This window comes from Cavia porcellus, unplaced genomic scaffold, assembly GCF_034190915.1.
Source record: "Cavia porcellus strain 051 isolate PalLab524CR breed Dunkin Hartley unplaced genomic scaffold, mCavPor4.1 scaffold_26, whole genome shotgun sequence".
NCBI lineage: Eukaryota > Metazoa > Chordata > Mammalia > Rodentia > Caviidae > Cavia > Cavia porcellus.
This window is the reverse complement of record NW_026947509.1, coordinates 27598230-27625745: the sequence shown is the minus strand read 5'-3', so window position 1 is coordinate 27625745 and position 27516 is coordinate 27598230. Positions and strand designations below refer to the sequence as shown.

General features: G+C 45.9%; 1 protein-coding gene and 1 long non-coding RNA gene across 7 annotated transcripts in view; one reads left to right on the top strand and one right to left on the bottom strand.

Moving 5' to 3' along the window:
• Hdlbp (high density lipoprotein binding protein) overlaps positions 1-27516 on the bottom strand; it is a 67061-nt gene that overhangs the window by 17127 nt on the left and 22418 nt on the right. For 4 of the 6 annotated variants that reach the window (XM_005005679.4, XM_005005678.4, XM_005005682.4 and 1 more), the window contains 11 exons: positions 14221-14287; positions 13079-13191; positions 11232-11389; positions 9951-10166; positions 4965-5171; positions 4604-4819; positions 3860-4066; positions 3558-3665; positions 2832-2936; positions 2412-2490; positions 604-743 (listed from right to left, as the gene is read on the bottom strand). In XM_005005679.4, coding sequence (XP_005005736.1) covers positions 604-743; positions 2412-2490; positions 2832-2936; positions 3558-3665; positions 3860-4066; positions 4604-4819; positions 4965-5171; positions 9951-10166; positions 11232-11389; positions 13079-13154 — 1512 coding nt within the window. In that variant the 5' untranslated portion in view covers positions 13155-13191; positions 14221-14287. Of the gene's footprint in view, positions 1-603; positions 744-2411; positions 2491-2831; positions 2937-3557; positions 3666-3859; positions 4067-4603; positions 4820-4964; positions 5172-9950; positions 10167-11231; positions 11390-13078; positions 13192-14220; positions 14288-18169; positions 18342-27516 lie in introns of those variants that run through there. The other 2 variants (XM_005005681.4, XM_005005683.4) reach the window with 2 other exon arrangements.
• On the top strand, positions 22166-27237 carry LOC134473255 (uncharacterized). Its single transcript, XR_010043421.1, has 3 exons — positions 22166-23874; positions 25780-25855; positions 27137-27237. It is a non-coding gene; the product is annotated as an uncharacterized LOC134473255 (long non-coding RNA).

The window sequence follows — 27516 nt, the reverse complement described above, 5'->3', positions numbered from 1 at the left end:
GCTCAGGGTGGCAGGAGGCTTGACTATACTCTGGATGCAGCTGGGTCCTGAGCACTGGGAAAAGGCAGTATCAGTGACTCCCTGGGGTAATCTGCTGTTGTCTACTGTGCCATATATTTGTTTTTTTTCTGGACCTTTAAAGGCACCCTGTGATTCTCACACATAGCCAAGCTGAGGATTACTGCTGTGTACATCTGACACATAGCAGTGAGAGTACTCATAGCATAAGGTAAGAAGGCAGGTGTCATGTGGCCCAGGGCAGGGCAGTACTTCTGTGGGTAGAAAGTGATCGCCCATGATCATCTTCAAATCTGGCCACACCTCAGAGTCACTTGGGATCCTTTCAAAGTCCAGGAACATTGTCACAATTGTGGGTTGGCAGCCAAGCATCTGAGATCCCTGGGAACCCTTGTGCTTCCCTGGCACAGCTCAGGGGCTGAGGGAGACAAGATGTGCCGGTGATGGGGGAGAATGGAAGATATATGGCCCTGAAAATCAACTCAGGGATTCTGTAGCTTCTGTTCTCCAGGACCACCCTCCAAACAATGCTGTTCTCAGGCATGATCTATAGACAGGTCTGTGCCTTGTTCCTTGTGGACTCACCATGCGAGAGGCAAGATCCAACAGTTCCCGCTTGGCCTGCTGCACGCCCTGCGGGTCCCCCTCAATGCGGATCAGGTTGCTCTTCTCACTGTCAGGAGGGATGCGCACGGACACCTTGTACTGGTCTTTGATTCTGTTTACTTGGGACACAAAAGGAAATACATCTTAAGACACAGAGGATATGATGGCTCATCAGAATAAGTGACAGCCAAAAGGGATGGGAGCAAGTCCCTAAAGTCCTAATTAGTTACTCCCACAAACCCAAAGCCACGACTAGTCTTCACTATTCTGCATAATGAGTTTCTGTTGTCTAAAATGAGAACTGGCCATACGTTCATCAGCCTACAAGGTTTCTGGAGCACCAGTTCTCATCTTCATCTGAAACCTGGCATGGCCACTGAACTTCAATTGAGTCTGAGGTGCAGCTGCTCGGTGGTGTGTGACTGGTCTTTAGAATATTTAAAACACTCCAATGTGCAAACAAGTTTGGAAACTATGATTCAAGTAAAACAGATTACACACATTTAGACAGCAGCACCCCAATGCCCATCTAAAAGCTTATGCGCACTATACTACTACTGTTCACAGAGTCCAGTGTCAATCTACATTCAAACTGAGCCCACTGCTGTCTTAGCTGCAAACACCCCTGCAGCCACCTTCCCTAGGCACAACCAGGAGCCTCTAAAGCTCTGGAGAAGCCTTATCACCAGGAACTGAGGCAGGCGTCTGGTCACTGTGTGCCTGCACGGAACTGTGCATGCAGGGGTGGTGATGAGGCAGGCAGTATGTGCCGGGGGCAGCTGTTCCAAGGGAACGAAACAGTACAGGAAGAGTAGCAGACAGCAAATGGCATCTGATTTCAGAATATGGGAGAAAATGCAGGTTAGGAACTTATCACAAGAAAACAGAACAGACACAAACTGTTGCCTATATTACACTTAAAGGCACTACAATTCTTAGGAAGCAGGAATCAGAAATTACTGATCTACTATATTTTCTCACACGGTTAGCCAAGATAAAAAGTAAAACCACTGAAGCAAGTTCAGTGTGTGCACACAGTTCAAGCCGCACCTGGGATTCCTGTCCATCATGAAAATGTTCCAGAGCACAAGACTGACAAGTGGCAGAGTATACTGTTCATTGACCACCATGAAGGAGACAGGCATTTATTTATTTACTTGCAACCAAAATAAATGACATGAGTATCAGTTGACAGGGCCCCAGAAAGGGTCCTCTGTTGATGCAATGATCGAGGAACAAGAAGGTGTCAGTCTCTCTGCCCCTACCTGAAGGTAAAACCCAGAGTGGGGAGTTATCTCCAGAACACGCAAGCACCGCTGATTTGTAGGCACAGTCATATGGTTAAAGCAGGTGAAGGAGAGGGATGCAGCCAAGTGCTTGCAGTATACCAGCCCATTCCCATAGTCAGCCTGGGTAAATCGAATCTTGAGGCTAGGCTGACACATGGCTGGTTGCACAACAGAATCCCTCCCCAGGTTGAGACTTAGGTACAAGTGCCAAAAACACTGGGGGATTCCAGAGAGGGCAGAGCAGGTTGATTTCTGAAAGTAACAATTTACTAATAGGCCAATCAACCCGAGAATGGTTGCAGCCTTTTCTTCCCTTACCAGAAAGGAAAGTAGCCCCTTCCAGCAAGTGAAGAAGGCTATACAACAGAAACTCCTATGATAGCAGTGCTGGCCTGTGCTGTCTAAACTGAGGTACACTTCTCACAATCAACAAAGCCACCTCAGGGTTTCAGGGTGCCCTGTGGAGGGCTGGAACATGCACTCCCACAGGTCACTCACTGTTGGCGCCACTCTTTCCAATGAGGTGTCTGTGGAACCTGTGGTCGATATTGATCTCCACGTAGTCCATCCGGTTAATCTGCAGGAGGAGCCCAAGGCAGGTCGACAAGAGAAAGAGGCTTCAGGCCCTGGGACATGCTGGGATTCTGATAAGGAGCCAGATATCCAACCCAGAAAATGCCAACTCTTGTCTTTTCTCTCAGATTGTCCTCGATACCCCTGGGAAGGTCCTGCCTTCAAAATAAGGTCTCCTCTCACCTAGAGCAAGTTTAAAAATTCTCTAGCCAGCTTCTGGTTGTTCCTGTATCTACCACCCAGCAGCTAGGATGCCCTTTGGTCTCTGTGCCCCATGCGAGGTCTAACATTCCCATTGGCCAGAGCCTCTTGCCCTAGCCATGTACAGACTGAAGGGGCACTCACCAGGTCTTTCACCATGCTTTCAATCTGTTCCTGAGCCACAGTTACATCCTCTGTGGGGCCTTCCAGGGTGATCTTGTCCTCACCTTCTGTGAACTCAATGTGAACCTGACAGGCACAAACAAGGAGAGGCATGGCTAAGGATAAGTGGTGTAGCAGCAACACCTTCTGCCTCTGCATGCAAAACTATTTGTCACTAGAGCTCAAGGGCACTCTTGAGGGCAGTGGACAGCCCCATACTGCTTCAAGTACATGGCAGGGGAGGAGGTCACAATCACCACCCCCATGAAAAGCTGAAAGTGAAGAGTGAGACAGATGGCAGGGATGATTTTAAAATAAGTACAGCTGCCTGGAAATAAGACTCATACAGGACTGGGGCCACTCTGCCAGGTATAAAGCCAGAAGCAAGTGAAATGACAGAAAGTAGACACTGATCTCAACACAAGAATGGGGGTCTCTGCCATGCCTGTCCTATTCAGGATGCCTGGGCACTGCTGTTTCCCCTTTGAAAAGCTTAAAGTCACAGTTAACACAGTTTGTGTAGAAGTTTTCCTCTTCTCATATGACAACGCCTAAGTGATGTATTTCTTGAAGCAGTGATTAATGCACAACACCTAAACACACTGCACTCTCCTGTAACCACCCATGGGAACAGGCTATATTTAATAGTACAAACAGCAACAGAAAAACAGTGCTGGGCAGCTCAACAGACTGAAAGTGTTTACTGACCTTTGGCATTTGCTGAGTGATTTTGGCCAGGTTCTGCCCTTTCTTACCAATGATGAAACGATGAAGCCAGGAAGGGGCAGAGACTGAGGAGACTGTAAAACTATTGGCCTAGGAAGTCAGAAAAATAGGTTCACAGGTTTGTAAGGTTCAAGATTATGTTGAAACAAAAGCAAGATAGCTCACCCCGCTTAGGCATACTTCACTGAGTCTAGGTCCCCAGGATATACCAGGCAAGAGCCCGTCTACCAAGGGCCCCCAGAAATTCACCAAAACCAAGTGTATTTCACGCCTGAGCTGGCTACCTTGGCATAGACTTCAGTCAACGCCTGCCCCAACTTCTCAGGCTCGCCTCGAAGGATCACTGTCTCTGAGGTGCTGTCTGAGGGCGGAATCTCAACAGAGACACCTGTCCTCTCGAGGATTTCCTGCAGTGAGTTGCCCTTCGGCCCAATGACATACTTGTGCTGGGATTTCTTCACCTCCACTGCGATGGTCGTGGTCTTCTTTTTCTAGTTAAGAGCACCGTAAGGGCAGTCAGCAGGGAAGGCGGAGGAGGCGGGCAGAGGGGACAGGACAACACTGCCGACAGAGTAGGAAGTGAGCCTAGAGATCTAGACCACACATGCCAGTCCCAAGTGGGGCTGTGATCAACACTGCCTAGAAACCCCACCTTTTAAAGGACTGGCCTTTTCCAAAGTCCAGTCACCCTGAACGATAATGTCAAGCTGGAAAACATGAAAATGCCAAGTCCTTTCCCCAACTTGAAGATTCAGTTTTAAAACTGAGAGTTGGCCATCTTGAGCTAACAGCCTTAACCAAAGACACAAACAATTCCATATTGTAGATGCTGCCCTGATACAGCCAGAGACTCGGGCAGGATGCACACACACACAGGACAGAAAGAACACCAGCCTTGAACCAGGTACACTCTGCACTAGGTTGTGTGTCTAACATAAGAGGACAAACAACAGTGCAGACCCTGAACCCATCCCATCCATTGCTATAACCTCTTCCCACCTATGGTGTCTACCTCCAGCAGTGCACACCTTTTCCTCATAAATTTTCTTGATTCGAGCCACAGCCTGAGCCAACTGCTCCTTCTCTCCAGTGAAGACAATCTCTGTCCGGCTGACGCTCGGTGGAGGGATGTTGATGCGTGTCCCTGTCTCCTGCATGATCTCACCCACAAGCCTGTTGTATGGCCCTGCGATGAAGGGGTGGAAGGCCTTCTCCACTTCTAGTCTCTCCACAGCACGCTTGTCCTGGAGAGGACAGGATGGGCTAGTAAGGACAGCTGAGGACAAACAGGGCTTTGTAGGCCTAGAGGCAAGGCGTGACAGGAAGGCCATAACCAGGCCATCAGAAATGAGGCTAGTGTTGTGCAGCTTGGGCACTCAGAAGCCTCACCTGCTCAGCAGAGATGAGAAGGACTTCATGGCGAGCTTTCTCGATGCCCTCTTTGGTGCCAGTGATCTTGATCTGATTGCTGGGGTCATCTGGGCGTGGGATCTGGATTTTGGTTGCAGTTTTTAGCTCTAAGTCTTGTAGTTTCTCTCCATTTTTGCCAATAACAAAACGATGGTGTTCTTTAGGAATGGGAACGGTTGCTGAGGCCTACAGCAGGAAGAGAATCAAACAAAAAACTTCTTTGCATGAAAAAGCATACTTCTCCACAATGTACTCTCTCACTGGAATGCCACCAAACCTACCCCATTTGCTGGAAGGGTGTGAGTGGAAATGGCATACCATCCTTGAATAGAACCTATCCTTGGAGGGAGGGGTGGAGCCAAGGGAGAGGCAAGTGACGGCACACACAGAAACCTGCAGAAACTACTGCTTTACCACCTTCATGGACTGATTTTTGCTTTTACTACTCTCCTTCCTTAAAACTTGAAGAAAATGGACTCTAGAAATCAACAGCCTTAACATAAACAATAGCTAGCTGGAAGGTATATTCCTCAACGGCACATACTTACACACACACCAGGCATGATTATAGTATACACTCTTGTGATGCTAGCTAGCACTCTGGGAGGCTGAAGCAAAAGCATTGAAATTTGGAGTCCAGTCTGGGTGATTTAGCAAAACTCTGTCTCAAAATGAGTTAATAAAAGATCTGGGACACAGCTCTCAATGTGAAGGTCTTGGGTTCAATCCCTAGTACCCTACACACATATGCATACACATAGAAGTATACTAGAAAAGATGGCAGAAAACATTTCTAGTAAGACAAAAAATAGTGAGACATCACACAATACAAAAGCACAACACAGCACAAAAAGAAATATACCTTAAAAGATACAAAAGAATGTTGAAATAAATCATAAAATGTCAATTCTTACAGATTAATTTTTAACAATCAGTTTTAAGCTCAAAGCTAATTGTAAAGCTTGCATGGTAAAACAAGAATAGAATAGACAAGAAAACTTAGAAAGTAGGTCCAAAGTGGAGGTGGTAAAAATTACCATTACCAAGTATTAAAACTTACAACCATTTCCAGTAAATGGGAAAACAGCACAAAGAAAGACAGACCAATGGGTTAGGGCTGGAAACCCTTGCAGATCTGGCTTACTGGGAACATTTAGGACACAATAAAATGCTTCTATCACTGGGGAAGACCACCTTCTGAAAATGATGCTGGCCTGGTAAGGCAACACACGCCTGTAATCCCAGCACTTTAGAGGCTGCAAAGCTGAGGCCAGCCTGAATTACATAGCTAGACCCTTGTCTCAAGAAAACTAAAGAATTTTAAAACAGTGGTGACATCTGTATGGAAAAAGGTAAAATTCTTATCCCCACTGCAACAAGCTATCCCTTTCCCCTTTTCAGGGCTATCATACCAGACTTGGATAAACTTTCTTATGATTTGGAACTGAAAGAAACTTTCCTTACAGTGGCTTGAAATCAAACAAATAATAAATGGGACTACACAAGAATAAAAGAGCAAAACACACCAACATCAAAAAATTAATGACAAGCAGGAAGTGGTGGTATAACCTATAATCTCAGCACTCAGGAGGCTGAGGCAGAAGGATTGCTGTGAGTTTGATGCCAATCTGTGCTACCTATTGAGTTCAAAACCAACCTGAAGTATAGACTGTCACAAAAACAAACAACCAAACAAACTCAAATGACAGATAAAAAATTTGTAATTTTTACTTACTTACGTCTGTTAGAAGCATTAATAGAGCTCCTGAAAACTAGCAGGATGCTTAACATGATAGAAAAATGTGGACTAGAACAGACATTTCACAGGAAAACATTGTGAATACAATAAAAGCATGTTCAGATATGTTTCAGACTGGTGAAAATTCAAGTATTAGGTGAGCTTCCTCTTGCTGCTGATTAGAGTGCAAGACATACCATACAACTTCTTTTCTTCCTTTTGTGGTACCGAGGATGGAACTCAAGGGCTCACTCACGCTAAGCAAGCATTCTACCATGGAGTCATATCCCTAGTCCGTTGTATTTTCTATTTTGAGAGAAAGTCTTTGTAAGTTGCCCAAGCTGGCCTTGAATATGTGATCCTTCTGCTCCAGCCTTTTGAGTAGCTTAGTTGTGATGTCACCATGCTTGTTATCATAGCATAAATCCTTCCCCAAGCCTCCTGAGTTCGTATGCGGGCTTTGGGGAGTGACTGGATCATGTGGACGAATCCACTGACCGTTCTCCGTGTGGATAATAGGAAGACTCACCTTAGATGTGGGTGGCACCAACCAACAGGCTTGTAGCCTGGATAGAATAAAAAGAGGAAGAGCTTCCAGCCTACCACATATGAACTGTTTCTCCTTGGCCAGGCCTCCTTGCCTTGGAACCAGCTGACTATGATCTGAAATATCTACAAACTATGAGCCAAAATAAACCTTTTGCTCTTTAACTTGTGGATATCAAGTGTTTTGCATCAGTAATGAGAAAAAAACTTAAGACACCTGGCAAGACGCACATCTTTTAAGAGCAGAACTCACCTATGGTAGTCAAATTGCATATGTGGTCACCCTCTAATTCACCCATAATCTATCCTACTTGGTGAAATGGCAACACCATATGCACATGCTTTTTATTGACATATCTGATGACAGCCAAAGTCTGGAAACTACCCAAATGCCTATCAAAAGGAGTACTTAAATAAATTACAGCATATCCACAAAGTATGGGTAATCACTGTTTATTGATAGAGAGCCTTCCAAATTATAGCCAGGAAAAGAACTCGGGTACAAAACAGTTCACAGAAAAAATGTTTTGCTTCTATTCTTTTTTCTTTTTTGGTACTGGAGACTGAATTCACAACCTTGCACTTGCTAGGCAGGCATTTATGCCACTGAGCTAAATCCCCAGTCCTTTGCTACTATTCTTAAACATAAACAATGAAGAATAAGCCAAGGATTCGGTAGGAATAGTCACACATAAAGAGGGTTAGGGACAGGATAAAGACCATGAGTCAGGAGGGAGGGTTCCTCAAATGTAACTTACCATACAGTCTTACCACTACGATCATGTAAACTTGAGACATAGCTTTTAAAAATTGAAATAAACCAATACAAATGAACCTAACTACATAATAGGACAGGAAAACTCCCCCCAAAAGGAGTAATTTCAATTTTAAATGCTGTCATTTTTTCATCTGAATTAGATACAGTTTGAATTCATGACTCCTTTATTCTCACAAACCTGAAGCAGTACCACTAGCAGAGATAGGGTAATCTCAGTACCCTCGATCACCACAAAAGATGGGAGAGCACTGAAGCAGAGAGCAGGGAGCAGAGGTGATGGAAAACTGGCAAGGAACTGTGTATGAGATGAATCAAGCTGAAGACATCCCAGTCCAAGGGTCAACTTGAGAATCAGTCCCTGTAGGACCAGCTACAACACCAAGCACACAGCATACCAACAAAGTTTCCTTGCCAAACAACTTCAATGTGGAAGAAACCAGGCCCCGGATCCAACACCAGTCTACAGGAAATCAGAGCGATAGCAGAACAGATCACCTTCCCCCAAAACCAAAGGCGTTAAAAAGGACGGGATGTGCTGTTCAGGAGCAAGAGATTGTTGACACTGCAACCAAAGGCAGCGGCTGGTTATCTGGTTGGTTATCTAGAAAAGGTTATATGGGTTAATAGGAAATCTAGTACAGACAGGGTCAAATACAAGTGTTTCTGCACTTCTATGTGAGAGAATGGCACAATGTTTATAAATGGGCCACATGCTAGGCACAGATGAAATAATGTACTGGGGATTTGCCTCAAAATAGTTGAGGGCTGGAAACAGCTCAGTATACAGTGCTTGCCTAGCAAACGCAGCCCCGAGTTTAACCTCCAGGGGGATACTGACAGGCAAGGGAGAAAAGTCTGGGGATGAGAGCATTCACATAACCTAATGATGTGTCCCTTCCTTCCAAAGTGTCCAATTACAAAATATGACACTCAGGCATCATTGATAAGTACACAACAGCGGAAATTTCAGAGCTTATAAGGTATCAACCACAATGCTTAACAATTACAGGCACTGGCTTTACCTTTATGACATTAAGGATTTAATTCAGTGGGGTGGGTTAGTATTTGCTACAGCCCTAGCATTCTGGGAAGCTAAAACAAGGAGACTCATAAGTATGAGCCCAGTCCGGACAACTGAAGCAACTTAGTGCTGCCCTGTCTCAAAGAAATACCCAGCACCACAAAAATGTAATTCCAGAGTGAGTTGGCCTTTAGGACTGTCCTGAGGCCTCATGTGGCTATCAGTGGCTGAGCAGAGTCAGATTCCCTCTTTAGCTACCCTGTTCTAGGGCCAGCACTCACTTGAGCTTGTGGAAGCTCAGTGGCAGGAAGAGGAACCTGCATTTCTGAATAAATCTGTTCACTACAATAGCTGTCCTATAACATTTCAAGATTTTCTACTCTTTTCTTGGCAGTCGGGAAAAACACTATCAAAGATTTACTTACCCCAATGGTTTCCGACTACATTGTAAGTACTGGCATCAGACCACCAAGGATAGAGAATGGTTAATAATCTGAATCTGTAATCTCCCAAGTAAGGGGCTTGGAAATGTGTATTAGTAACAGGTACACCACCTCATTCTCATTCAAGTCTTGGAAACTGCTCATCTACATACCACTGAATAAGCCCAGCATCTATTCAGTGTCTCACACTCTGGAATAAGCCTTTAACTGTCAGTGCCTGCTCCAATGGCTATAGTGGTGGGTGTCCAAGTTCTATCACCGACTTTGTGGGATTTCGTTAAAATGCCAGGGATTCCAAAGATGGCAGTTTTAACTCCAACTGACTGAACTACCCCACTGGTAGGAAAAATCCATGGAAGTTCTAGCCCACACATAGGAGAGGATAACAAATGGCACTACTACACAGCTGCTCAGAAGCACCAGGCCTGGGGATACTTACCTGAGTCTGCAATCTAGCAACGATGTCTTTCCGGGCTTTCATGACAGCATCCAGCTTCCCTGAGACCATGATGGAGAGGCCTTGGTCTTTGGCCAGAGAGAGTTCCAGGTGAGCACCGGTCCTCTGCATGATCTCAAGACAGATTTTTGCTTGTTCACCTTCTCCAAATTGGTTCATGTCCTTGTATTTTCTTTCTTCCAGGGGCACATGGAACACCTGCTCAGAAAAGGGCAAAAATGGAGAGCTTAAAGATGTCAACAAAGCAAAGAAGGACAGTCAATATAGAGTTTGGAATACAGCTTCATTTACTATCCCACACTCATAGGGGTCCTGAGATGGGGCAGTCAGAGGAACAGAAAAAATATGTAAGGGGCCTGGCATTTCGGTGCAGAGGAAAACTACACCCATAACACACATGTACATAAATAAAGCATGCCTACAGAGGAGGTAAGTAAGCATTTACATGGTGCTGAGCATTTACATGAAATGGGTAGAGACAGAGAAGATGGACAGACTTTCCCACACATCAAAGCAGCACTTACACTAGGAGCACAGAGAGGACTGCAGGCAGGGGCCCAAAGCCTGGTCAGATCCCAGAGAATGGTAAATGACTCTGCTAAATGAAGCAAGGCCTTAAGGGGGATAAGAGTGGAAGGAAGAGGAGTTGAGTAACCTGGTTAGGGATCTAAACTACTAAGGAGGGGTAACAGTGGAAGAAAGAGGAGTTGAGTAACCTGGTTAGGGATCTAAACTACCAAGCAGAACATTTAATAAGATTAGTAACAAGATAGCACCCAAATCACAACAGAAAGATGGGAGCACAGTTGATTACAAGTGTAAAGGGACAAGGATTTACCAACACAGGGGTGGTAATTATCCAAGATGAACAAACATGCATTCACATGGAAGATTTGATGCCCCCAAGATCAGAGATAGGCAGGCAGCACAGAGAAAGGCTAATGAAGTCACAGAAAATGGAGAAACCGGTTAACTGCTTCTAGAGAGACAAACTTGTTGATGTGGATTTTAAGAGACTGAACTGCAGTGAAGGGAAGTGCACACAGGACCCATGTAAGCACTACCTTCACCAAACTGTGGGCCAGCTCTGGAGGTGTGAGGGATGCCAATGAGCCGTGCTACCTGGGCATCCCTGGTGTGGGGTCTGACTTAGACTGAAGGTGCTCTCCCAAAGAACCCACCTCTTTGCACGTTCAAAACCCTTTACCAGACCCAATCACTTCCTACAAGAAAAGACAGGGTAATAAAGAATGGCATTTCTACCTGAGTGATGACAGAGGCCTTGATAGGCCGGATCTTGTTATTCCAGGCTCCAGCAGGTTCTTGGGCGCTTTCCAAGCAAGCTGATTTCTCAGGAAGTGGCGGGAAGGCATCCTTGTAAGTTGGAGGGTCACTCTCCTCTTCTGAATTTAAAGTGGCCACTGGTCCAGCCAACACAGTTTAATGGAAAGACACTAATTTCAGTATTATACCAAAGTCCATGTTAAGAATCCTCCCTGAAATGCCAATTGCTTGAGCGACACCTCTCCCAGATTCTCCCCATTCAGTCTTGGGAAAGAGCCCAGGGGTTCACCAGGCTCAGACCTGGTACTCTCCCAGTCTCTGACAGCTCAGTACTGTCCCTCCACATGGTCCCATCTGAACAGTCAGCACAGACACTGTGAGCCCCACTCCCCTTCTGGGGCAAGTGAGCCCCTCCGAGAGCAGGCCTTGTCACAGTACATATAAGCACTAAGCAGGCCTTTAAACTACAAATCAATGTAATGGGGTTGTCCAGCACTGCCCAGAGGAACTGCCTCAACGTATACACCAGCTGTACTTCCATGGTGACACACAATGCAGAAATAAACTTCACAGGGGAACCACTGTTTCCGCTGCTACCCATCGAAGAAAGACAAGAGCAGGATTTGGGGAAATCAGGGCCCTCGGCTATTTGTCACTTTCATCTTTCATAGTATCTGTTCATAGGTTTGTTCCATTAACCATACTCTCCAGGAAAGGAAGGCTATTCTGGATTACTATTCTGGATGACTCAAACACTCAAGGTTGCACAGTGTCCAGCAACGTCAAAGCCCAATAAAAATGCCATGCGCGCACACAGACAGAATCAGGGTGAGCTTTGGAACTGGGCCTATGCCTGAGTCCAGGTTCATACTTGCTAGCCCCAAGGCCATGCTGCCCAGGTCAGTGCTGACAAGACCATAAACTCTCTTAGTGTCACCTTCCCTCTACAGAACTCACAGGGAGGCTGGGATGAACAGGAAGATCCCAGGTCCCTAAGGTACTCAGAGCCAGTCCAGGGTGTCAATGTACAACACAGACCCTAGAAACGAGCAGTACAACGTGACTCACACTACTGATTAAGTGAACTTTATAAATCAATTCACTTTAAATTTAACAACTTATACTCAATTTACTTATTGGAAAACAACTTGGTGTAGAATGATATACTCTTTCCATGGAAAAATTTTAGAAAATTTAAGTACAGATTAAGGATTTTTAGAAAACAATTTAGCCTTCAAATAAAAATGCACTGTATTTATCAACATACAAGATTTTGAAGGGAAAGAAAAGGAATAAAAGGTTCTCTTTTAATATATCAAAAAGATGATGCAGGAATAGTTTTAGATATACTGGGTTAAATAAAATATATGAAAATCAACTTCATCTGTTCCTTTCTACTTAAGACAGGGACCAGAAATGTCCAAGGTACCTCTGTGTCTGGCACTGTGGTCCACTGAGTAGTGCTGCTTGTCATCATGGCCAGCTGTTACTTAACACTTGGGAGCCAGGCTCAGTCTTTACTTTGTGAGGCCCAGCAGTGTTCTGGGATGCACTGCAGCCCAGATCTGGTGCCCTACACCTGGGACAGCAACTCTTAAGATCCCTATTGATTGCAGCAGTCTAATTCACTGGATCTACATCTCATAACTCCCCAGGTAGGGATGCATCCCTTGTACATGGCCAGCTCTACCATTATAACTAGCGGTGGCAAAGGGCTCATGTATTAGCCAGGGGAGCTCTTCTATGTTGGGCACGGAATTTGACAACAGTTTAGAAGGAGCAGTGACTTAAGAGTTATTAAGAAGAGTATATGAAGAGGCTGTCACCTTTGATTTGTTGCGGAACCAGCCCACTTCGGTGTTCAGCAAAACTCTCTTGGGTCAAAACTGCAACAGAACTCATGGTTGATCTCACACCCACACGAAATCCGGGTAAGCCACTACAACAAAGAAGAAAGGAAAAGTCAAAATATAGCCAACTCTCGATTATCTGTGAGACTGTTAACCTAAGTTTTTTTAACCATACAAACTACATATTTTTATTTTCCTCACCATCTCTGATATAAGCTCACACCAAAACGCTCACCAACAGATAAATGCAAGTAAACGAGAGCCCTTAAAGGCTGTCACTGAGGAGACTGACCAAGACACTGGCGGTTAGCCTGTCAGGGCTGCCCAGAAAGGCATGCCTGTCCCAGGGGCTTCAAGAACAGTCTGTAGCACCCTACAGATCACATGATAATTGGTACAAAAAGCCAATGCAGAAGACAAAGAGCTCATCCGGGGCACAAACAGAAACACCTCAGGATGCCTGGCATGGCAGGAAGAAGCAGTCTCACAGAGCTTTAGCACAACATTAAAACAGGCCCACACATACACTCAGTGTCCCTGATGCCTGTAAACTGTTCATTTTCCTCCACTGACTTGCAGGGATGGGAGAACCTGGCCCAAGGCAGAGTTCCTCAGATCAGGACAGCCAAAGAGCTCAGTGGGATGTGAACTGAGGGCCACTGTTCCTTGTTTGGAAAATAGGGTGCAGGTCAGCAATCTGAGGTAGGAGTTTGGCTTACTGGCTCCCACAATTCCCACTGCCAGCACACAGAAGAGGCCCATTCTCTTCATTCAACCATGTTATCAAGTTGTCTTTTTTTACACCAACTTGGCAAAAGGTATAGCGGTGGCGAGTAACTGAATATAAAGTGAGTTTTTGCTTAATTTTTACAATATAACAATATGTGTCTGCAAGTTCAGAAAACTAAACTCTGCATTCCAAATTGTCAAGCAAGATTACAATGAGGATAATTTTGAACACAACTGACATCTAAGAAAAAAAAGACTAAAAAAAGAAGGTGGAAGACACAGCTGAGGGGTACAAGTCTGTACTGGAGCAAAGGTGGGGTCTTGGCAAGGTCTAAAGGTCCCAAGGATTCATCCTTGGGACTAAAGAAATCCATCCTTACCAGACTTACCAGCAAAATGGTCAGTAGCCAGAAAGTCCGTCCTGAGGCCGCCTCTATGTCAGCCTGCCAGCTTTTGCTAGTGGGACAAAGGAAGGGAGAGAAAGGGAAGAAGAAAATCGGAGAATAGTTATTTATTTTCTTGCTACCTAGATCCTTTTACCTCCCAACCAAAAAAGGTCAAAATCTTTACACCTGGGCTGCTACTACCAATACTTATGCAAATTTCTTGGAGAAAAAAATGAGAGCCCTGCTTTTAGGCCAGTGATTTAAAAAAAAAAAATTATAGTAATATCTGAAACATCTCTGACCCTCAGAGGACAACTCTTCCATGGACCCAAGGAAATAATCCGTAAATGCTAATGCTTTCAGATTTAAGCATCTGGAGCCAAATCCTCACAAAATTATCAGGCTGTCCTGTGGGCCCCCGACCCTCCTTTCCGGCTCCCTCATAGAATGTGGGCTACAGGCCTTCTGAGCTCTCAGAGTGGACTAGAGGACCTATCCTGTCACAGGAATTTTGGGTAACTCTGCAGTTCCTGTGGTTTTTTTTTTTTTTTTTTGCTGTTATCCTGCAAAAGTCCTTCAGTCCTTCCTAACCCACTGGGGACTTAGAAACCAGGTTATAATATGCTAAGATCAGAAGAAACCCTCAAAGTCTTTCTGGGAAAGACCAAAAACTTCTCAGTAAAGTGAGAGGGTTGGGAGGTCACTTTGCCTCTGAGGACCTTTTGGATGGTGAAATGCAGGTGGTCAACTGCATGCCACTGCATGCAGCCCAGAGTGCTTCTCATATTGGCAAAGGTGGGCTCTGTGTTGTATAATCAGACACAGAGAAACAAACAGCAGGAATAGCACTGTCCCTATGACCAAAGTAACCACAGACTCCCCACGGTGCAAACTTGAGTTAAGGTCCAACAGGAAACACAGACGAGTGTCATGACAGCCTGGCCACCTTGGCCTAGATTTTTCAAAACTTTAAAAGCAAAGCCTGAGTCACATGGGAAAACTACTACAAGCTCAGGGCTCCAGCTGAACTGTGGCCCCCTCCTGCCACCCAATGATGTACCCTGACTGAGGGGGAGAGGAACAAACTGATGGGGAGTGCTGCATAGCACTGCTAACCAACTAACCTGTATATTTTAAAGATTAAAGTAAAGAAGAAAAGCCTTATTAAACCACAGAGTCACAGTAGCACATTCACAACTGTGCCCATGCCAGGATTCAGAGTCTGGCCAGACTGCACAGAGCCAACCCAGGAACAAGGCAGGCTTCTCTGCACTTAAGGGACCCGCCAGACACTCTGTGGCACCATCTCCAAAATCGTGCTCACCTCTGACTCACAGTTCTCCTGTCAGGCCTCACAGTACTTGGCTGCCAACTGCCCGGCACAGTTTGGCCTCCCACTCGAGGTGGCCTCAGGTGTCAAAATCATTTCTTAAATCCAGCAGCCACTCCTTGCCAAGCCAGGTTCACCTGTGTGACCTCAACTATACCCACACTGCCACTCTGTGCTGCCACTCACAAGTCCCCATTCTTTCAGAACCACACAAGTTTTCAGTGCCCAGTTACAGCTACTGCAATGTTAACTGCAATATCCTATCAGCTGCATGGAGCCATGGAAGGCCCCTTCCTGTTCCGTACTGGTTATCGTTTATCGGTCTACTCTGAGAACAAATATCACTCTATAGCTAAGCCCACTGCCACTACCAAGGGAGAGCCTGGGGCAGTGGCTGCAGCACTGCTTTCCTATGCAAAGGCCTTTGTACTGCCAAGCATATAGTGGTCCTCCAAAGAACTCTAGGCTGGCTTGACGGCACACGCTGGGGCACTGGCCTTCAGATTTCAAAGGCGATCTGTGAGTGCTCAAGAGAATGGATCACAGATACACTTATTCTTAGAGTTCTGGTATCACCTAATGGGGCTTTATTATCTCAGATCCTGTTTGAAGAGAATCAGCCTTAAGCACATGTCTGAGGACTCATGTATAAATGCAGACCAGGATTCTGGAATAAAGGGCCAACTCAGTGGGGACCATCCCAGGTCCACCCCAACCTGCACCCACTGTATTAGCTTTGCCTCAACTGACAACTCCCACAGGCCCATCTGGCGGCACCTGGATGGGTCTTCAATGCCTCAAGCAGTAACCATAGCTGAACATGGCCTCCATCTTACTCTTCTACTTGCCAAGTTCCCATGAGACCCAAGGCAGGTCTGACCCATTCTCACTAAGCCAGTCACACCGCTACTTTAGGCAGGATGGAAAGGGACTCTGGATGTTCCTCTACCCAGTTTCAGACCCACCAGGGACAGGAAACTCAGGCATTCAGTGGGGGCCCCAAGTCTTCCTGTGCAGCTGTCAAGGTTCTGCCCAAAGATCAAAGATATATGAGAAAAGGACCAGGGATATAGCTCAGAAGCACAGTGCCTGCCTGACAAGTGTGAGGTCATGAGTTTGATCCTTAGTACCTACATACGTGTGTACACACACACACACACACACACACACGAAGATAAATGAAAAAATCTATGGCTTCTTTCTGTTTGGTCTAGAGAAAACTGATCTCTCCTTAGCCCTGCTTCCCCAGGCTGCTCATGACTACCTTCCCCACACGAAGCTGGGGTGAAACAGCACCAAAAGCCATGGGCCTCTCAAATTAGTCTCCACCTGGAGGTCAGGCTTGCTTTCCAGCATGTAAATGTCCACAGGGGACACAGTCATATCTTAATGCATAACTAAGCAGCCAACAGAACAAAAACTGAAGGAAGAAGGCAGAGTAAAAGTCAACAGTTTCCTCTTCTACTTCAAGAACTGGGGCCACCAGGAGAGTCCTGCAGTGGAGAAAACAGAGGTTGCGACAGCTGTGATAGTGCAGCCTTGGTGCTAAGAAGTGCACGTTGAAAGCACTGAAATGAAGAATTCAACTTTTCTACTTCTGCACAAAGTAGTACTTAATTTGATTCCCTTCTAAGCTTTGCCAACTATCTACACAAGTGCTACAGCATAGAGAGGATTTGCCTGTTCTGTTCCAGGAGCTCTGAGCCAGCCTGGTTTAACTCTCCAAGGCTCTGCACACCATGCCATACAGGCTGGGACCCAGGTGCCTCTTCTAAAGTTTAAACTGTTTTATTTTCGTATTCACAGAAATCCTGCAAAGAACTTTTTCCAAAGTACTCAACGCTAGGAACATCAGCATAAAACGTAATCCTGCTCAGAGGGCCAGTCAGGGTGTGAGGGTGCCCGACCCAGGGTGCACAGAGGCCCAGAGCTCTGGGAGGCAGACAGCCTGGCCTGCGGAGGAACTTTCGCAGATGCCACCTCAGCACGGCCCTCCCACAGGCCACGAGCGCCCGCGGGCGGGGACAGGCTTAAAGGAACAGCAGCCCACTCGGCCTCCTGCCCTTTCATCCAAATTCGGTATTTTTCCGTAATGTATTTTTCATCCGTGGACCCTGGGATGCGTCCAAGTTGCACTGGGCTGAAGAACCGGGGGCCACTAGCACCACCTAAGTTGGTGGCAGGTGGAGGTACGGCCGATCCGGCCCGGTTCAGATCCCGACCTGCCAGGGTGAGTGGTTCAGTTGTGGTGCTGGGACCCCAGCCCGCCAGTAACTTAGGGGAAGCAAGGGGTAAGGCGGTCTGCGCGGGGGAGGGGCGCTTAGGCGCCCACGTCACCAACCTGGCCAGGTCGCCGCCCCTCCCCCACAGCAGCCGCCCGAACGCGGAGCCCGGAGCCTGGAGTCCGGCTGGACTGGAGCAGCTATGCAACGGGACAGGCCTGAACGGCGATGAGACCAACAGGGGCGGACTTGGTAAAGTTTCTGCGCCCGCGCAGCGCGGCCATGCGCGGAGTGACACGTAGCGGCCCCCACCCGCCGAGTCCTGGAGGGGCCGGACCAGGCCGGCCAGAGCCGCGGCGAGCGCCGCCCCCACTCCCGTCCTTAGGCCCGAGTCCCCTACCCGCCCAGCGGAGCGCTCACTCGTGGGTGCCGCGTCCTGAGTCCGTCCGTGCGCGCCTCACCACGCCACGCCACGCCACGCAGCGTCGCACCGCACCGCACCGCACGGGAGAAGCTGGGCTCCGAGGCTCAGCGCCCGGGCCAGCGCGACTATATAGGGCGGCGGCTCCAATCCCGCCGAGACACGTCAGACCGGCCGCGCCCGCCCCGCCCGCCGGGGTCCCGGCCGGGCCTCCCACTCCTGGAGTCCGCGGCCTGGCGGTCAGAGTTGGAGCCAGAAAGTTGGCTCCCTTCACCGTACTGAGACAGCGCGGCAGGGGAGCCGCTCCCGACACTCGCGTCCCTGCAACCCTGTGCCCCAGGAGAAGAGGGATCTTGAAGGACATCATGCAAGAGCTGTGGGCCAGCCACTTGCTAGGCGCAGCAACTGGGTGAAGGGCGGCGCTAGCCCGAAGCCGCTCCCCGAGGAAGTGCGTTGGGTCCTGTTCCTCCCACCCACACTTTTGTGAAGATCCTGAGCTACCAACTTGATCCTAGCAAGAATGAAGCCTCGTTCTTCTCCAGTGTGCACTTAGGACTCCATCTCCACAGCAGGCAAAAAGCTGAGTGTGCACCGGGGTGGGCTGGGCACAGCCTGCCCTCGGGGGCTTGCTTCCCAGTGGGCAGCTACCTGAGGAATCATAGAAACGCGCTCAGGTAGAAGCCTCTGGGGAGATGCTCTGCTGAGACGCGCCAGACAAGCAGCACAGCTTGCAGCCTGAAAAGGAGCTGCTCCTCAGGGAGAAGTCAGTGGGGCTTTCCAGCTGCAGAAGGCAGGTCCAAGTGCATTTCCAGGGCAACACTTTGACCTTAGGTTGAGGAAACTAGGCCTTCTGTAAGCTGTCCAGTCTAAAGCTGACAAGGACTTGTCTGAGTTGACAGCAGCAGACAAACACATGCATACTTGATATACTTGTAAGGTAGCACAGAGAGGTCCCTTATTAACAGGTGTGAACCAATATGGTCAAGTGTGACTGAGAAGTGCTGGGGACATTAAAGAAGTGTCAAGTGGGGGACTGCAACAAAGAAAGTGGAAAGTCAGGTGCTCTGGGCAGGCAAAGAGGGTGCTGGGTAGGAAATAGTATGAGGCTGAGGTCAAGGTTCAGAGGCCCAGGTGCCAGAAGCCAGCAATACAGCTGACAAGAACACCACAGCACCTCCTGATATAACTCGGAGAGGGAAATCGCTGGAGATGAAGACACACACACTGCTTCAAGCAGAAGCGAGGACACTTCCCTGAGAGTAAAGCTTCCAGTTACCAGCATAACAACTGGGCAGGTGGAGAGCCCACTGGAGCCCAGGAAGGGTCGGTGCCCTCTCCTGTTATTACTGTGGTCTGCAAGAGATCCTTCCTTGGAAATTAACCAACCGGTTACTGGAACTGAGTTTTTGGTTGCCCTTTTGTTTTGAAGGCTCAGCACTGTGGAGAGGCAGTTGAGAAGGGATTAAAGTGCTTCCTATTCAGAATAGTCAACAGGTCCACCGTGGAGGGATTTCAGTGGAGCTAGAATCAACCCTGGTAGGAGCTGCCACATTGTCTCATACACAGAAGGCCTCAGAGTTGGTTTGAAAAACACAAAGTTAACAAAAGAGGTTTTACAATCAAGGGTTTAATCTGTGGTACAAAACATCACAGAAGGCTTCTGTGCTGATAACTACAAGCAGCTTTTCTCTCCAGCTTGCTTTTTATACACTGAGACGAACAGTTTGGAGAGGAAGACTTTAGGACTTCTGTCTAGTAATAGACCAGATAATGTATAAAGTCTCTGGCCACCTCAGAAGGTACACAGGTTTATCACCTTTGTGTTTTCATCTTTCAAAGTTTAGAAGCAGTTTTGGGACTCCTCAAGGTAAGATGCTGGGTCAGAGACAAACATCCATCCCCAAGAAGAAAGTAAGTCCCATCATTGTGGAAGGCAGTGAAAGCATCTCTGAAGAGCAAGGGTCCCTGGATTACAATTCAAATCCCTACCCTTCCTTTGGTCCAGGAACCTCTAGCCCAAACTGAGAAATGAACAAACAGAAAACAAGATCACTCAGTAATAAAGCTCATACCAGGCTGAAAAAGAATTACACTAACCTGCACTCTAGAAGCTAAAGGTCAAAGTTCAAAGCATAAAATGAAGGGCTAGAGGTGTGGCTCAGTGCTACTGCACTTGTCTAGCACACGCAAAGCCTGGGATCAATCCCCAGCAAAACACACACACACACACACACACACACACACACACGCTTCTAAAAAGACAAATGAAACAGGATTATTCTCTAAGAACTTTAAATGACAATTATGAGATGACTTTAAAAGCATAAAAACAAAAAACAAAGGTGGCATTTAAAAAATCAACATAGAACAAATGAACAAAGGCTAAGAACCATGGAACAGAGGATAAGCTTGTCTGACATATGTCTAACATGAATTTTTTTTTTTTTTTGTCTTTTTCCTTTTTATCGGTACCAGGGATTGAACTCACGACTGCCTGTTTGCAAGGCAGGTGCTTATGCCGCTAAGCTAAATCCTGAGCCCTCTATCTAACATGAATTCTAGAAGAAAAGATAAAAATGGCAAAGAAATACTGAAAAAAGTATACGAGAAATTCTAGGATTTAAAGATACAACATTTTCCTCTGCTCCATTCCTAAGACAGACAAAACAGCTGGATGTGGTGGCACAGGCCTACAATGCCAGCACTTGAGAGCTGAGGCAGGAAGATTCCCATGAGTTCAAGGCCAGCCTGGGCTCCTTAGTTCAAGGGCAGCCCACAACACTACATAGTGAGACCTTGTTTTAAAAAACAAAACCCCAGAAATAAAACAGGTGGTTACTAGGATATAAACTAATCCACATCAAAGCAGAGTTATTGCTAACAGATGGGATATCTGCCACAGTTCAATCTCATACTGACAGTGGTGGAGGCAAGAAAAAAATGTTTTCATATTGTCCCCCACCCCATCCCTTTGGTAGCACTGAGGGCTGAACCCAGGGCATCTGCACTGAGTTACACTGTTAGCCCCCTCCCCTATTTTTACATTGTTTTAGAGACAAGGTCTCACTAACTTTCTCAGTTGCCCAGGCTGGGCTTGAATTTGTGTTCCTTCTACCTCAGCTTCAGCCTCCCAGAGTATTGGGATAACAGATGTGTACTACCCTTTTCACTGTCTTCAGTGAAAAGAAAAATTTTCTTCAATGGCACTGACTCTGGCCTATATTTTAGGGGCCGCACTTCTAGGTAATGTGAAAATATATGACCTATGTTTTAGCTCAGTCATTGGGGACACCCCTAGACTGCACAAGGGGCATCCAGTCTGTCAGCAGACTGAGTTCAGCATCTTGCTCAGATATACTTTGGGTTACCCTCACCAGGTGCTGAAACTCTCCAAGTATATATCTCCCTTCTGCACACCTCGTTGGCTTTTCTCATGAGTCACAGCAACACCCGAAGGAATGCAACCTACAGTGGATAGTCTGTTGTTCAGGAATGCTAGCATTTAAGTCCACTAACTGAATTCAATGAATGCAGCACTCTACAACATTAATCCTATGAATAGTGAAATAACTAGCACCTATTTATGTAGCCAAATAAAGAATACACCATTCACATAAAGCCTATTCAAGAAGCTGTCAGATGAGTATATCTTTTTTGTTACTGTTTTCTTTTGAGACAGGATATTCCTATATAGTCCAGGTTGGCCTTAAACTTACAGAGATCCTCCTGCCTCACTCTCCTAATGCAAGTCCTGGAATTACAGACTTGCACCACAGTGCCCAGCAATTATTTTGTTTTTAAAAAAAGAGATGGGGTAACCAAAAAAAAAAAAAAAAAAGATTTCCATAGGAATGGAACATAGCATTTTTCAGTATGTGCGTGCCACATATGGTTACCAATCTTCAGAGGTGGCAAGTTTAAGCTGCTGTGCTGAAGTCTAAATACCTGTCAAGTTTAATGACCCAATACAAAAACTGCAACATAAGACATCTTAAGGATTTTTATGTTGATTAGAAATTGACATTTGGATACACTTTGTGAAACAAAATATATCAATAATGTAACTTGCTTCTTTTGATATTTTAAGGTAGATACTAAAATTCTAAATAATGTGGCTCATATTATATTTTTATCAAGCAGCAATGCTATAGATTACACTTTCAAACCAAGGCAGAAACACATCTGATGGGGATTCTCCCCCTTAATAGTAAGCTTTCTTCTGGTTTTTTTTTTTTTTTTGTCCTTTTCCTTTTTATCGGTACTGGGGATCGAACTCATGACTGCCTGCTTGCAAGGCAGGTGCTTATGCCGCTGACTAAATCCCCAGCCCTGCTTTCTTCTGTTTGTAACAAGTAGATTTCCGCTAGAGGAAGACTATAAAATGGTTTCTTTTTCACTTGTGGAAGTATCACCTCTTCCTCACACTTGGGGCACAAGATTCCTGGAGAAGAGATGAACAAGTTGAGCTTAGAGTGTTTCTTCCAAAGACTCTGAGAATCCATGAAAAAAATGAGCAGAAGATATAAATGGGCTTTCACAGAAATGCAGGAAACAACCTGTATATTAAAAAATGCAACCAGGCAGGCATGGTCGGTATTCCTGTAATCCCAGCACTCAGGAGGCTGAGGCAGGAGGATCCTTGAGAATGTGACATCAGCCTGGGTTACAAATGAGCTCAAGGTCAGCCTTAAATGCATAGCAAGATTATGTCTCAAAAAGATAAAACAGTAAATAAAAAATATGTCATAAATTATATGTCATCTTTCAGGCACAAATATACCTGCCACTTAAAGGGAACCAAGTAGCTCAGTAGTACAGTGCGTCTCCCCAGAAAAAGGTTCAACCCCAGCACCACACGCACACACACAAATACACAGTAAAACTACTGCCAACTAGTGGAACAGGAGTGAAACGTTTCTGAATATTGGAAACCTTCAGAAAGAATTTTAAATCTTATGTGACTTAGGAAGAAAAATTTTAAGATCTCAAAGAATTCTACATTCTAATTGTAAGTTTCTTCAGTTTTGTTTTGTGTGGAGGGGAGCAGAGACAGGGTCTTGCTGTGTGGTCTTAAACTCTCAGCTCTCTCTTGCATCAGTTTCCCGAGTGTTGGGATTAAAGGTACTGTACCATCCCACTTGGCTGTGTTTCTCAATTTTTGATCCACTTAAAGGAATACTGAAAACCCCAAGACATACTGTAAGTTTGTTTCATGTAAGAACAAACCCTGGCTGGGGTTACAGCTCAGTGGTAGAGTGCTTGCCTACTGTGCCAGAAAACCTGGGTTCAATCCTCAGCACTATGAAAAGAATTTTTTTTTTTCAAATAGGAATAAGCAGACCCTAACTTGCAAATCCATTTCAGGTGGGAGCCCTGAGGATTCAGCTTACCTATCAGATGCTAAGCAAGTGAGTAAATGTCGGTGTCATGGTTTATGTCTGTGGCCCCCAGGCCTCATGAGTTTGCATTGTGCATTTGTGATGGTTCATGGTCTAGTGCTTGGAGATGGTGTCAGTGCTCCACCCACATAGGGGTGGAGCCAGGATGTGATGTACTGGCAGGAAGAAGGTGTGTGTTGTTCTTTGCTGGTTTCTGCTTGCTGTTTGCAGCCGCCATGAACTGTGGCCCACGCATACCCGCCTGCCTTGAAGCCAACTGAGTGTGGACTGAAACCTCCAAAAACTGTAAGAAATAAACCTTTCTTTTCCCAACTTGGGCTTCAGGTATTTTGTCTCAGCAACGAGTAAAAAGTAACTAAGACAGTCAGCCTCCACTATAGATCAGGTAATAGAACATTCCTATACCAGTGCCATTCACCAAGAAAGAGGCAGCTCTGGGTTTGTGGACCCATCACCACCAGCTGTGTCAGAGACAGATGTGTGCTTGTAGATCTTGACATCTGGAAGCACACTGTAGTCATGAGGAATAGAGAGAAGAGTAAGGAGTACAGAGCCATGTTCTGAGCAACACCAAACCAGCAGCTTGTAAGGGTGGGGAGTGGGCCTCGGGCTTGAGAAGACAGCACACAGAAAATGTAATACTCACATGCTGCCCACTGAGAAAGTATTTGAATGGGCATAGAAATACAGCTGGTATACAGTTCACCGTTAGGAGAAGGGGTGCTTTGGTAGAATCAGTACTATATCAGGGAGAGGTGGTCTTTGCTTGTCTTTGCTCTGGTGCTCACCAGAGATGTGCTCAGCAAGAACTTAGTTTTGCCTTCAATTGTTGGTAAGAGACTGGAGACCACAGAAGGATGTGACTTGACTCTAACCCTTGAACCATGCATGGGCAGTGGGAGGGTGCCAGGCAGAGCTGTCACTGAGAAGCTGGAGAGCAGTGAGGGGCTTCTCTGTCCGGCTAAAATGCCATTCCCAGGAACAAGAGTGGCCTGCTGAGATATACTTCACCTTGGCACAGAGAAGCCCCCAGAGTGGACTGTTTTCCTGCACTCGTACCCCAGGAACCAGTGAGCAGAGCTGCTGCCCACCTGAGGGGGGCTGCACTGTGATCACCTCTGTCCAGGGTCTCTCCCTCATGTTATTTTTGCTCTGAAAGAAGCAGACTATGGACCAAACCCTCTAGAAATCATGAGCCAAAATAAACCTCTCCTCCTTTATGTTGTGGGTATGTGGTACCATGTCCCAGTGACAAGAAAGCGACAAAGGCACCTGCCTTACATGTCATCTCAGGGGCTCCTTCACCATGAAGTCCTCAGATTGATTTAAACTAACCACTGCTTCAGGGTGTGAAGCATCCAGGTCATTACAAGCTACGAATGTCATGGGAAACATCTTGAACTGTTCACCATGAACCTGGGGCTCAGAGAAGCCCTACCCCATCAACTATCATGGTGCATTAGTTTTCCCATTGATGGACACAGTACCCAACACCCAAAACTTAGAGAAGAGGTTTGCTTTGGCTCATGTTTTAAAGTGATTCACTCCATGGTCAGCTGACTCTAAGGCAGTAACATCATGGCGAAGAGCATGGTGGAGTGAAGCTGCTTACTTAGTTCATGATAACCAGAGCAGGGGAACAGTGCCACTGTGGGAAGTGCAAGATGCCAGACATAGACCCAAGCCGTGCCTTTATGACCCACCCAAACATCCCCAAAGGTGAGCTCTGCCAATCTTTTGGGAAATCTCAAGTCAGTCACACTGATACTCTACCCTAACTGCCACAAACGTAGTTTCTGGGTGAGGGATAGGGCAGGTTAGGGATGAAAGAGCTACAGGGAGAGCTTTCCCTCTGGTCTACAACCAAATAAGTACCTTTAATCTTCCTACTATAAGTCTCACTGAACTACCAGAAACAAAATAACATGAAGTTTGGCCAAGGGCAATAATGTATACTCAAAAGATTTTTTTTTGATTCTCAGAATTTACATTTTCTTCCTACAAGGTTCTATGAGCTAGATTTAGCTTAGCTCATGTTTATTAAAAAAAAAGATTTGTTATGGATACAAAGCTAGTTCAGGCCATGGGTTTATCTTGGGACTAGTCCCATCCAAATAGCTATGTAATGGTCTTCTAAAAAGGAGGACATAAATGCCACACAGCTGAGTGTCTGTGTTCTCTCCTCTCCAGGATATCACGCATACAGCACTGAGAGTGCCAGCTGGGCATCTCACCTACTTCCTCAGACTATTCCCTTGTAAATAAGGTGAGCTAAAGGAGCTGCCTCATCTCTTCTAGAACTGTCTTCCTGTGGGTCTACTTCATAGAGTGCAGTTCACTCTTACTACCTTGGAGTCCTTCTGGATTTAAGGACTTCCTGGAAACTCTTCATGTTACACTGTTTCCACAAAGCACTCATTCAACATTGAGCTGCACATATACATGCAATATCCAGACCAGAGCAGGGGCACTTGTCTCCATCCCAAATTAAGACAGTTGAAATATAGATTAGAACACCATGTAAAAGAAAAACTAATATACAACTGGGAAACAGAACTTGGAAGTTTCATCTGCCTAGTGAGAAAGATAGGTGAATCAAGAACACACTGCAACTCCTACTATGAGAAAAACCAGAACCACACAAAGAAGGTAAGATGCCTGTAGTCCCAGCACTTGAGACTGAGGCAGGAGGACTGCTGTGAGTTTGAGGCCATCCTGGGCTGCAAAACAAGTTCAGGCCAGCCTGAACTACACAGTGAGACCCTGTCTCAAAAAAAGAAAAATAAACAAACAACCCAAAGATGACACTGGCACTTCTAGGAGGCTCCAAAGGGAGCCAAGAAGGGAAGCATGACCTCAGCAGACGAAATCAGCATAATAGGAGGCAGGCATACCCTACAAAAAACCCTCAGGTGGACCCCAGGCACTAGGAAGGGTGAGAGTGCCAGAGATCATTTGATAAAGCTATCTAGCTCAAGGAGGGAGGAGGGTGAGAGCAGAGAATAATAGAACTAATAAGTCCAGAAGGAATAGCTAAATAAACCATGCTCCATAATAGGCGAACCAGGGAAGAATTCACACTACTGGGTGTGGTCTACATGGCAGTTCAGAGAAAAGCAGTGCAGATTATGTCACCCTCTATGAGAGTCAAAAATGCAAAGTGTTTATATTTTCAAAAAGGATCAATAGAAAGAAGGAAAAACAGGGAAGGTATGAGAAGGGAAGCCATGCTCATTCATACATGATTCATAGCTTTGCATGGAGAACCAAGTAAATTGGAGAAAAACAAACCCTAGAAATAAATACTGAAGATAAAATATGCCTGCTTCCTTATTTTGATGTTAAGTTATATAGGTAGGTTCAGGAGGTGAAAACTCATTGAATTCCACACACTAAACATCTGCATACTTTTCCTCATATTGTTTGTACTCTAAAATGACTTTATAATCAAGATTATATGATGAAAAACGAAGATTTTCAGTATGAGAAATATATCTACTGAAGTAAAATACCTGTAAATTATAATTCATTCTTTTTGTTGGTACAGGGGATCGAACTCACGATGTCACACTTGCCAGACAGGCGCTTATACCACTGAGCTAAATCCCTGGCTTGTAAATTATAATTCAAATAAAAATATATACATGATTATTATTGTTTTCCCTTAAAGGTGAGGGGTATCCTGAAAATTATCTTCATGGGAAGCAGCACAATGGTCCACGATACCCCTGAGCACAGACTGTGGTGGCCACTGCCACTCCCAGAGGTTCCTGGGGACATAGCCAGCTCCAGGCCTGAGATATGAACAGGACAGGTCTGCTGTGATGAAAAAAAGCAGTCCCAGATAAAGGAATAGGGAAGTCAACCTGGGAACATAAGCCCCCTAAAACAGATTCAATGGGTTGAAATACAATTATATACATACCA